The following is a 13,135-nucleotide window of genomic DNA, read 5'->3' as shown; positions in this document are numbered from 1 at the left end:
TTAAAGTATCTTTTTAAAATATTTCATCAGGAAGCACCTGACATATGTTTGTTCTATTAGTAGTGGTAGTAATTTGGATTACTTGGTTAGGTAGTATCCCCCAGATTTTTTCCTTTGTAAAGGCACCCTTTTCTCCTTTGAAGTTAAGAAGATACTTTGAGACTGTGTAAACAGCTTGTTCTCCAACAAACTTTCATCCAGTGGTTTTAATACTCAGAATTCTTAAGTAAAGCAATTGTTACCATGATAGTTGAAACACAGTGATCTTCTATCATTTCTTCTACATCTATTAGTTAGCATTAAAAAAATTCAGTGTTTTAATGAGTCATGACACTGACTGGTGAATTCCCAATGAAACTGGATCTTGACAGGATAAGCGGCGATGGAAAAAGGCAGTATACGTTACAAATGAGTATAAAGTTAAACCAGCAATTTAATAAGAACTCTGCTTGACTCAATTTGAGCAAACCTTCACAGGCATGTGCTTAAAACCAGGTTGGACTAATTCTATACAAGCCAGTTTGTACATACATGTTATTTCTTAAAAGAAATGTAAAGTTTATCATTCTAGTCTTGGAACAAGTTCACTTTCATTCTAGTATTAGCAAAAATTCTGGACTTGATTTCAAAATAAGAACATTAAAAAAAATTTTTTTTAATCTTTATTTATTTTTTAGAGAAAAAGAGAGAGAAAGCAGGGGAGGGGCAGAGAGAGAGGGAGACAGAATCTGAAGCAAGCTCCAGGCTCTAAGCTATCAGCACAGAACCCGACACAGGGCTTGAACTCATGGACTGTGAGATCGTGACCTGAGCTGAAGTAGGACGCTCAACCAACTGAGCCACCCAGGTGCCTCAAGAACATTTTTTTTTTTTTTCAAACGGAGTTTGTATCTGGTTCAGGGATTTTCCTCCCTGGCCGGACTATACATGTGTAAAGGAAAAGAAATGAAAGGGGCGCCTGGGAGGCTCAGTCGGTTGTGTCTGACTTCAGCTCAGGCCATGATCTCGCTGTCTGTGGATTCAAGCCCCGCATTGGGCTCTGTGCAGACAGCTCAGAGCCTGGAGCCTGCTTCAGATTCTGTGTCTCCCTCACTTTCTGCCCTCTCCCGCTCTGCTCTGTCTCTGTCTCTCAAAAATAAAAAAACATTAGAAAGGGGAATACACTCAGGGTAAAGTGGGTTGAGACTCTAATGCAGGAAGTCCTCATAGGTTTCCTGGATGGGCTTCAGGGGTCTCACTAACCCTTTGGAATTGTATCTGTTTTCCTTGCTTCATTCAGATTCTCAAAGGATCCATGACCACTGAAAAGGTTATGGACCACTGCAATAAAGACAGGGGCGATGAGGGGCGCCTGGGTGGCTCAGTCGGTTAAGCATCTGACTTTGGCTCAGGTCATGATCTTGCGGTCTGGGAGTTTGAGCCCTGCGTTGGGCTCTGTGCTGACAGCTCAGAGCCTGGAGCCTGCTTCGGATTCTGTGTCTCCCTCTCTCTCTGACCCTTCCCCATTCATGCTCTGTCTCTGTCTCAAAAATAAATAAACGTTAAAAAAAAAAAAAAAAAAGGCAGGGGCGATGCTGTAATGCAGGCCCCTTCCCCCCCATTTCTGACTCTGTAGCTTCAACCTGGCAAGAGTGGGGGTTCACCCCCAGGTCTGGGCTGCTTGGCTCACCTTCCTCAGGGGCTGAGCTCTCAGCAGAACTGTCTTTATCCGAACTGCCTGAGGAAGCAGTTTTGTTGGCTTGTTTCTTCATGGTTCCTTTCTTCTCTATTTTTCTGGCCTTTCCTTTCTTCTTATTTTTATTGCTCCCAAATGTCCACTACAAGCAGAAAAGAAAAAGGAAAACTGAAACAGGCACTTTATTGGGAAAAGCTAGAAAAGTCAAGAGTTGAGTCTCTGATATTCATCAAAATGATTACAAGAGTCTCTACTATTTTTGACCCAAAACAAATATGAAGAACGGTATGGATTTTTGAAACCCTGGTTTTAAAACTTCAGAACTCCCAATTTGTAATTTCTGAGAGATAGTAGATAATGGATATAATCAACAAAAAATTTAAGTAATGTTATTTTTTTAAAATCACAACAGAAATACAAAGATGTGAAACTTATGGCAAATCAACTGAACTAACTAAGTCGGTACAAAACACAGCTTCTAATGCTTCCTGTGGCAGAGAGGCAAGTAATTGCTAGGGGTTGGTATGTGCAGGTTTTATACACAGGATGGTTTAATTCTGGAATGGGTCCCAGGAAGGCAGGGAATAAAGCTTGTTAGCAGGAGAAAACTGTACAAAGCACAGAAAGGATAAGGGCCGATCCCTAGCATGGATGGGAGCACAGGTACCAACTGCAAGGAGGCAGAGAGTAGACTGTTAAATATATATACATGTGTTTATTTTTCTTTTTTCAACCTCAATATATAACACTACAACATGATGTTTAAATTGTATCATCAACAGGAGATGTTACGTCTAAATAGAAGGATCTTGAAATTTGTGTTATCAAGTAACAGGCAGGTAATACACAACTACCTCAAGGCCAATAAAATTGCCTTCATCAAGCACTTTAATTATAAAAAGACTATGTGATTACTTTAAAAATTCACAAATACTATTTGGTTATATTAAACCATACCTCTTTACTTTATGTACTACAAAAAATAATCCTTGTCTTTCTAGCATCACATTGAATAGATCTGGCATTAATATAAAATGTCTACATTTACTATTTAACAAAGTCTTTGCTTCTTCTATAATGTAGTCATAAATTAATTTCCTACCTCACAACAGTTAAGATCAGAAGTAAATTTATTTTGGAGGTGTATTTTGGGGGCAGGGGGAGGGGTAGTTCTGATGGTGTTTCCATCTTAGAAATATTGCTGTGGGTGCCTGGGTGGCTCAGCTGGTTAAGCACTGGACTCCTGATTTCAGCTCAGGACATGATCTCATGGTTTGTGAGACAGAAACCAGCACTGGGCTTTGAGCTGAAAGCGCATGTGCTTGCTCTCGCTCTCAAGAAAGGAAGGAAGGAAAGAAGGAAGGAAGGAAGGAAGGAAGGAAGGAAGGAAGGAAGGAAGGAAGGAAGGAAGACGTTCCTTCTGAGCTATTCTTTTTTTTTTTTAATATTTATCTATTTTTGGGAGAGTGCAAGTGGGGGAGGGGCAGAGAGAAAGGGATAGAGGATCAGAAGCGAGCTCTGTACTGACAGGGTGACAGCAGTGAGCCGGGTGTGAGCCTCGAACTCATGAACTGTGAATCATGACCTGAGCTGAAGTCGGATGCTCAACTGACTAAGCCACCCAGGTGCCCCCTTTATGAGCTATTCTTAAGAACCCACACACTGCCAGATTAAAATATTGTGAAGGGGATTTTAATCTTTTGATTTTTTATTTTAATTTAACCTTAGTTATTTTAATTGCTACTTATTTTTGTACTTAAGAGTTAGGAAGAAGGGAAAAGTGGGGGGAAAAAACCCAGCCACATGTTCTAGAATGATATATTAAATGAATGGACAGCAACTCTCCTTTAGAAATGAATTTATCTCTCAAGCTTTAACATCTCAACACCTACATCACTATTTATTTATTTATTTATTTATTTATTTTCCAACGTTTATTTATTTTTGCGACAGAGAGAGACAGAGCATGAACGGGGGAGGGGCAGAGAGAGAGGGAGACACAGAATCGGAAACAGGCTCCAGGCTCTGAGCCATCAGCCCAGAGCCTGACGCGGGGCTCGAACTCACGGACCGCGAGATCGTGACCTGGCTGAAGTCGGACGCTTAACCGACTGCGCCACCCAGGCGCCCCTACATCACTATTTAGAAAGAAATCCCAATGCTTCTCTTCTGAAGCCTACTTTTCAACCATTTCACATTGTAATCACTCAAGGAAGATAATTTTTAGGTCAGTGTGAAAGAATCCAAAAGAGGCCAAAGGGTTCAATTTCTTAGTTAACTGAGTTAAAATGTATCAACTTCCTATGCTGACAATATGTATCTTTCTACAGGCAATAATGCATAAAACACCTTTTGTACTGTCTTTGGTAATAAGAAATAGCACAACAACAAACGTAATAGGTAGTCAATATTTATTGGTTGGTTATGAAACCTCTTCCAGTGTCTTGGCCCTTTGTACTTCTACCACTGAGAATAGGAAGAGGCTGAGAGGGTAAAGGTTAGCTACCAACATCACACGTGTTAAGGGTGGCTAGGTCTTCGGGCACCTGGGTGGCTCAATCAGTTAAGTAACCAACTCTTGATTTCAGCTCAGGTCATGATGTCGTGGTTCATGAGGGCAAACCCCCTATTGGGCTCTGCACTGACACCGTGCAGCCTTCTTGGGATTCTCTCTCCCCCCTCCTCACTCTACCCCTCCCTGGCTTGAGCACACGTGCACATTCTCTCAAAAATAAAACAGTAAATATTACCAAAAAAAAAAAAATAGAAGAAAATAAAATGTTTTCACTTAAAAAGGGCTTTCCTGACCTGGCTAAACCTGAGCAAGCAAAGGGAACCTCGTTTTTTTCCTTCCTACAATTTCAAAAGAAGTGAGACAATAAAGTGACCTCATCTCCCATGACGCTGACTCAACAGGGTCTGTCATGCCACTGGTGAACAACCAAGTTCATTTATATGTGACAGGGTTTTAGGGGAATTGTAATACCGTAGGTGACTTTACTTTAAAAGATACAAATTCTAGGGGCGCCTGAGTGGCTCAGCTGGTTAAGATCTGACTCTTGATTTCAGCTCAGGTCATGATCTCACAGTCAGGAGATTAAGCCTGTCAGGCTCCGTGCTGATAGCATGAAGCCTGCTTAAGATTCTCTCTCTCCCTTTCCCTATGCTCCTCCCCTGCCGGCGTGTGTGCAAGCTCTCTCTCAAAAAAAAAAAAAAAAAAAAAAAAGAGTATTTTTTTTTTTTTTTCAAAGAACACAAATTCTTACAAATGTGTCTTTCAGGACTGAGAGGCTGGACTAAAAAAGTATCCAATTTTCGGTAAATCTTTAAAATCGAATTGTAGGGGCGCCTGGGTGGCTCAGTCGGTTAAACATCCGACTTCAGCTCAGGTCATGATCTCACGGTTCATGGGTTCGAGCCCCGCGTCGGGCTCTGTGCTGACAGCTCAGAGTCTGGAGCCTGTTTCAGATTCTGTGTTTCCCTCTCTCTCTGCCCCTCCCCCGCTTGCACTCTGTCTCTCTCTGTCTCAAAAATAAATAAACATTAAAAAAAAAGAATTTAAATTAAAAAAAAATAAATAAAATCGAATTTTATTTTGGGGCACCTGGGTGGCTCAGTCAGTTAAGTGTCTGACTTCAGCTCAGGTCATGATGTCACGGTTTGTGAGTTTGAGCCCTGCATCAGGTTCTGTGCTGACAGCTCAGAGCCTGAAGCCTACTTCGGATTCTGTGTCTCCCTCTCTCTCTCTGCCCCTGCCCTGTTCATGCTCTGTCTCTCAAAAATAAATAAAGATTAACAAGAAAAAAAATTTTAAACCTATTTATTTTATTTGAGAGAGAGAGACAGTGCGAGTGGGGAAAAGGCGGAGGTGGGGGGGAGGAGAGAGAGGGAGAGAATCCTAAGCAGGCTCCATGCCACCTGGTCAGCACAGAGCCTGACTGGGGCTCAAACCCAAAAAACCACAAGATCATGACCTGAGCTGAAACCAAGAGTCCAACCCTCAACTGACTGAGCCACTTAGGAACCCCAAAATCTAACTTTAAAAACAATATATGTTCATTACATGAACCTTTGAATACATAGGAAAGCATTTTTAAAGTTAAAAAAAAAACAACAAAAAACACTTGTAGTTCACCACCCAAACATAAACAATCACTTAAAATCTGGGGGCCAGTCTCATTATTACTCATGTATTATTATTTCATAGAGAAAGACTTCAAATGAGTTCCAATAATCTCCCAAAGATTTTTTTTCTGGAGAATAGGTCACATTTATTTTTGTTATTTTATTTTATTTTGATTCCAGTATAGTTAACATACAGTGGTATATTAGTTTCAGATCACATTTGTCACATTTTACATTTACTCTCATAAACCACAGGTTCCTGAATGTTTCTGGTCTAAGCACCTATTTAAAATATTTACTCAGCATCTCTTCTCCCAAGATCACAGTCTCTGATAAACCATAAAGGACAGTGTCAAGGCTTATGGCAAGCGACATCAATACAGAAATATCTTAATCCAGTTATATTGCCCAGAGGTTGCTCCCCGTCCCTGCAAAAGCCTTACTCTGTTGACTCTAAGACAGAAGGAATATTCTTTTACTGTCAGAGTGTGGTAGGTAGTAAATGGAAGTCTAAAGAGTAAAGGACAGGATTAAAAGGGATACTCTTAGGCTTTCCCCATCCAGCAGAGAGTACAGGAAATGATGAGGCATTTTAAAATTTGTTTTGGGAACTGTGACTCTACTGAAAGGCAGGCTCTGCTCTGACCCTGAAAATGCCCTAAAATGCACCACACAGAAGGCAAGAATGAGAAGATGAATTCCTGCTGATGGGCATCTGAGTACAAAGGCCAGGGCACCCCCCAGTGACAGGTGCTCAGAAACAATCTGGGAAAGGGCAAGGATATGTTACCAGTCAGGACTGTCATATACATGATTTCCTGTTCTCTCAGGCATTCTACATGGAGGTGGGCTGACACACACCACCAAGAAAGCATCATGTATGCAGGCAGTCAAGAAAACCTAAAACAGAGACTGGAATGAAGGTGTTTTCTTAACTACTAAAAGAGATTAGCACTTTGACTCTCACTGATGTAATAACTACTATAATGGCAGCATTATCTAATGATATAAGGGAGGTAAGTACTACAACCCTGTGCCAGCCTGAGTATGTGAGGGTGGTATAAGCAGGTCCTACTCTGAGAAGCAGCTGACCTCACTGGCACCCAGCTGACAGACAGGAAAGAACATGGGATGGCAAGTGGCTGCTTTGGACTTGGATAGATGGAGATGCTGAGGACTTTGAACATCCTGAGGCAGAAAAGCAAAGAAACTTCAAGATTTCAGAGAGGCTGGGTACCTGGATGGCTCAGTTGGTTAAGCATTTGACTCTTGATTTTGGCTCAGGTCATGATCTCGTGGTTCGTGAGCTCGAGCCCTGCATCAGGCTCTGCACTGACGGTGCAGAGCCTGCTTGGGATTTTCTCTCTCCCTCTCTCCGCCCCTCCCCTGCTCCCGTTCTCTCAAATTAAATAAATTAACTAAATAAACTTAAAAAATAAATGTATTTCAGAGAGGTTATCTCTAACGGGCAAGGAAGATCATATTCTAGGTCTCAGAATCCAGAGTAGAAACCACTGCAGGCCAGTTACTCTGAAATGAATTTACAAGTAAAATGAAATACACTGAGGTGAGTAGTATTCGAGAACAGTTGGGCTAGTGATAAACCACACTGGAATTGGGGGTAAAAGGAATTCAGCCCTAACCCTCAACCTGAGACTTCTTATCTCTAAAGTAGAAACAATAATACTGCCTTGACCACCTATCAGGGTGGTCTGAGACTCAAAGGAGACAGAATAAGAGAAGTACACAGCACACTCCAGAATCCAGGAAGTTCTATATTAAGGTAGGATACTACTATTTTATGATGGGAAAAGGAAATCAGAACTTCTGTTAGCCTGTTTTCACAAGTGAAATAGGGGAATCCAGATGATCTCTATGACTGCGTGGGTTTTTAAAGGTGTAGGATTCTTCATAAACTGAGCATTATACTAAGTCAAAGCAACTATCTAAAGGATTCTGTAATCATTATTCTAGACCTTGACAGTGGCCAGCAAAGAGGTACATGGGGAGGACATGGTTCCTGATTTATGTTTTTTTTTTCCCCCGAAGGTAGATAAGGGTCAGAAGAGTTGAAAAGTAAATGCAATGTAATAGAATATTAAAGAGTATGAAAGATATAAAGAATATGAAGGATAGCTCGGCTTTCTTTTTCCTTCTACTGTGTAATTAATCTGACAAAGTACAAAAGATACTACTGTATTCTGTAATCAGGCATCACATGTATTTAACTGGAAAACAGAGAATCCCTAAACGCAGTCACAAAAACTTACAGTCTGGTATAGAGACAAAAACAAAAGTGAAACAGAAGTCATAAAAAAAAAAATGTGAAAGATAATCAGTACCTCCATTCCACTGTTTGGTGGAAGTGTCAGAATGTAAACAAGTCTGAGCAAGTGGTCCATGAAAAGCACTTCATTTTTCCAAATTCTAATGATGAGATTTTATGGTGTGTAGATAAAAGAGGTGCTATTGCCTGGTTATCTACATAGCCAAGAACCAAGAAGTACGTTTAAGGGAGAGGAAAAAAAAAAAAAAAAAAGAAGGCTGTAAGCAATCCAAATAGCTGTTGCTAAATTCAAACACTAAAGCAGAGTTTTCCAACCTAAGCTCTAGAGGGTCACCTGGTCTCCTGACCCCAGAGCAGATCAGATGCAGGAAGATGGGAGCAGAGAGATTACCAAGAGGGGAGAACGATGGCCACTTCTTACCTACGTTAACAGAGGAGAAAGAAAAGGCATAAAATGCATAAACTACACAGCTCAGTTATTTTCGAAGTCCATATTTCACAATACAACTGCCATTCATAATAGTTGACTAAATCAGCAAGAAAAACTATATATACTAATACCTATCAAAAATTTCTTCCTGATCATGGTATCTCCCCTGCCAGGTAAGTATTCAAAAATTTCTTCAAGTATAGTGATTTTATATTTTAAATTTTCAAAGATTTAGTTTCAGTACTGGGGTAATTCGTCTATGTGGAGCATCTTGTTCCAGAGATATGCTGTGTACAAAAACTTCAATAAACCAGTATACACACAGGGAAATATCAGCTTAGCAGTGAAGGCCTTTCTTGAGAGCATGTGCTAATTAGGTATTACCTGTATGGTAAAGCGATCACAAAATGCTCTTGGATAGCTAAGTCAACTTCCTAGAGAAGCTGTTACTAAATTTATTTAAAAGTAAATAGTTCATCGTATAGGTAAAAGAACATCATGGGATGCTTGGGTGGCTCAGCTGGTTAAGCATGTGACTCTTGGTTTCGGCTCAAGCCATGATCTTGTAGTTTTGTGAGTTTGAGCCCCGAGTCAGGATCTGTGCTGGCGGCGTGGAGCCTGCGTGGGATTCTCTCTCCCCTACTCACATGGTCTCTGTCTCCCTCAAAATAAATAAATAAAAATAAAAAAAAAAAGTAAAAGAACATCAAACTGTTATAGTATACAAATACTGGAGGGGCACCTGGGTACCTGAGTCAGTTAAGCGTCCAACTCTTGATTTAGGGTCAGGTCGGAGCTTGCGGGTCATGGGATCGAGCCCCATATCAGGCTCTAGGCTGAAAACACTCTCCCTCGCTCTCTGCCCCATCCTGTGCACATGCTTTCTCTCTCTCAAAATACATGAACTTAAAAAAAAAAAAAAAATACTGGAGGAGCACCTGGGTGGCTCAGGAGGTTGAATGTCTGACTCTCAATTGTGGCTCAGGTCATGATTTCATGGTTTGTGGGATCAAGCCCCACATCAGGCTCTGGGCTGACAGCTCAGAGCCTGCTTGGGATTCTCTCTCTTCCCCTCTCTCATGCGTGTGTGTGCTCATGTGTGCTCTCTCAAAATAAACAAGCATTAAAAAAAAAAAAAAATACTGGAACCAGCCAAGAGATAACAGAGTGGGGAAAAAGAGCAAAACTAAATCCAAAGGAAAGAACCTGTAAGATCAGATAAGAAAAAAAGAGAAGGAAGAAGCTTCAGAAAGAAATACAGTAGAGCAAAATGAAATGGGAGAAAAGCAAGAAGAGCAAAGTCTTCGAAAAGGCAAGTGGGGGCATAACCACCAGCAGGAAGATGGACAGAAGTTCTGGGGAATAAAAAACAGGTGTGACAAGTACTGAACTACAGGGCTGAGCCAAATGCTTTTATTTCTCAAAAATGTTGAAAACAAGACTATACATGAAACTTTTAAAAATAATTCTTGCTTAGGCAGAGGGTATTAGAAGATAATTCAGCTATCTCCTTACTTTGACTAATGTAGTTTTATTCAACTCTGAATAAAAAAGGATTTTCTTGGTTTTTGATGTGATTTTTACAAGCAAGAAAATTGAAGCTTCCTTATCTAGTTTCAGCTGTTTCTAGGAGATCCACTGTGCTTTTTTAAGATTTTTAAGTAATCTCTACATCCAATATGGGGCTTGAACTTACAACCTCAAGATGAAGAATCACATGCTCCACCAACTGAGCCAGCCAGGCGCCCCAAGATCCACTATGTTTTTAAAAAGGATTCTGAACTACTTGATTTAGGACTCAGTTCCTCCTAACAAATGGACTTTTTTGTTTGGGCCTTTTTTTTCTTTTTTTTAATTTTTTTTTCAACGTTTTTATTTATTTTTGGGACAGAAAGAGACAGAGCATGAACGGGGGAGGGGCAGAGAGAGAGGGAGACACAGAATCGGAAACAGGCTCCAGGCTCTGAGCCATCAGCCCAGAGCCTGACACGGGGCTCGAACTCACGGACCGCGAGATTGTGACCTGGCTGAAGTCGGACGCTTAACCAATTGCGCCACCCAGGCGCCCCTGGGCCTTTTTTTTTTTTAAACCTCATCTTGTCAATGAGCAATTGCTAGCTCTCTCCTCCTGACCTTGTTATTTTTCCTCTCTGCCACTCCTGTTTGCACCCTTACTGGCTCTTTCCCTATCAAATGCTTTCAGGGACAGGAAATGACAGCACCCAAACATCACACTATAGCACTGTGACCTACCTACCACTGAGCTGTGCGTTCCAATTTCCCAGCTTGGTCAATATAAACCTTACAGAAAGAGTTCTGCTTCTTATTTTTACATGTGCCCCCAAGATACCACTGAGAATAATCTCTTCACCAAAAAATAATACACAAGCATATTCTCTTTCATTAAATTTAGGTTTTCCTCCCTGCAAAGATACTATATGCGAAACATCTACTACTCCCTCCCTACTTGCACCTTACACTTAATGTACAATGTGCCCACTTTTTTCTGCATAGGAAATGTCCATAACTTCTCTTTATCCCCCCCGCCCCCACACCTTCCCCTGCCCCAAGTCAATTAGCTAGATACTTTCAGGCTCTAAAGTCAGGGCATGTCTCTTCTTATAACAAACCACCCATTAACCTTCTAACTCAGTTGTTCTTGACCGGTTTTCTGTCCTAGCAAATCTGAGGGGACTGACATACTTCTATCTGTATTCATGGCTTACTAATGACAATAAATAATAAAAGAGATGGAAGGGGAGAAAGGATGGGAGATGTATTTAAAAAAAAACACTCCAGAGTAGCCTCTGGTACAGAGTTCAGATCATAGGCTCCCCACCTGAGAAATGCCACTCTAACAATCAAATTTCAAAAAGGCTAGGTCATAAGGAGGTAAGTGCCATAGCAGAAATCAGAAGACATAGTAAATTAGTTTAGTATGTGAAGTAATACAAAGATGTATAAATATTTATTGTGAGAGAGGGAAAAATAAGAGGCTCCATCTCAAACTTCACATTCTAAGGATCTCTCAGAAGTCCCCTACCAACCTTAGAATATCTTTAAGGCAGCCATAAATCTGAGTTCACAGTAATACCACTGAGTTTTCCAGTAGTTGTCAGGATTTTTAAAATATATATTTTAATCTTTTTGGACAGTCTGCTTAACTGTCCAAAATAACGAAATACTCACCCTAACTTTGAGGTGATCTGTGCTATTAGCTTGGGTGAAAGACTGATGATAATGCAAAGTAAAGTGGCACCTTTCAGAATGACTATGTTATAGAGGCTGCTATTCCCAGTGGGGTGGGGGAGAAAGTGAATGGAGTAGAGTTGCCAGCAGCAGGTGGGCCTGGGACCCGGAGGCAACAGCAAGAATTAAGAACTTTGTGAGGGAAAGTCACTCAAAGTTTCATTCCCCACTGAGCAGGGGGCAGCTTGTGTCTCGGCTTTTTCTCTAATAAGTGCATAAATTGTTGGGTAGCATTCTAAGGTGAGGACATTCAGACTTGGTTAAGGAGCTGTGAATGACAAAGGGAACCATAAGCTGTAAAGGTTTTTATAGACGCTGGATGACTCTAGTAAACGTTTTGGACTCCTCTAATGCAGTGGGGTTGACACAGACTCTACCCTCCCGGTAGAAGCAGTTAAAAAGGATAAGGGGACTCCCTACAATAAGTGCATACCTGGGACTCTGATCTAAGACAGGAATATGGAGAACCAAATACCTCAAAGGATAGTTATTGCTTGTATCTTAAGAAAATGCAAAGACCAAAAACATATTACAGGGTATTCCAGACTCAACACGAATTCAAACTTCACAGGATATTGTCAGGGGGGTGGGGAGTGGAGGTGGGGGACAGACTCACAGAAGCTGACTTTTGAAACAGGAAAAATAAAACTAGTTGATGTAGGAAGAGTGGGAAAGGAATTATTTCAGGATTTTCCTGTACTGTCTAAATATTTTTTAAGAAAAATGAAAAAGCAAAAACTTATTTCAAAGAGCCCACTGCTTTTCTAACAGATTTATTTTACCAATTTGAGAGGAATTATAGTTCCACCATTAAAAATAAACAGAAAAAACTCACACTCACTACCTCTTGCTGTGGAAAACAATTTTAGGTCTATTAAATTATTTAAGATTAAGAGAACTTAACTACAGTCGACCAGAATCCAATCATTCCTAATTTAACATAGTTATGGCACTGGTAAACACTGTTCTGTTAATTAAACTTCATTATAATAAAAACATGTTTTACTTTAGTGGAACTTTAAAACAAAGTAAGTACTCCATTAAAAATATTTCCTAGCAGAAAGCAGGAAAAAACCTCTCTGACCTCAGCCGCAGCAATTTCTTACTTGACACATCTCCAAAGGCAATGGAATTAAAAGCAAAAATGAACTATGGGGACCTCATGAAGATAAAAAAGCTTCTGCACTGCAAAGGAAACAATAAAAACTAAAAGGCAACCGACAGAATGGGAAAAGATATGTGCAAATGACATATCAGACACAGGGCTAGTATCCAAAATCTATAAAGAGCTCACCAAACTCCACACCCAAAAAACAAATAATCCAGTGAAGAAATGGGCAGAAAACATGAATAGACACTTCTCTAAAGA

General features: G+C 40.5%; 1 protein-coding gene across 1 annotated transcript in view; it reads right to left on the bottom strand.

Moving 5' to 3' along the window:
- The window catches only part of RTF1 (RTF1 homolog, Paf1/RNA polymerase II complex component), a 51,511-nt gene that overhangs the window by 22,901 nt on the left and 15,475 nt on the right, over positions 1–13,135 (bottom strand). The window contains exon 3 of the mRNA XM_040492339.1: positions 1,670–1,817. Within this exon, the coding sequence (XP_040348273.1) occupies positions 1,670–1,817 (148 nt within the window). The remainder of the gene's footprint in view (positions 1–1,669; positions 1,818–13,135) is intronic.

Source organism: Herpailurus yagouaroundi, unplaced genomic scaffold (genome assembly GCF_014898765.1).
Source record: "Herpailurus yagouaroundi ecotype Mexico unplaced genomic scaffold, PumYag 184, whole genome shotgun sequence".
In the NCBI taxonomy this organism is placed as follows: Eukaryota; Metazoa; Chordata; class Mammalia; order Carnivora; family Felidae; genus Herpailurus; species Herpailurus yagouaroundi.
The sequence above is the reverse complement of the archived record's forward strand: the minus strand, read 5'-3'. Positions and strand labels throughout refer to the sequence as shown.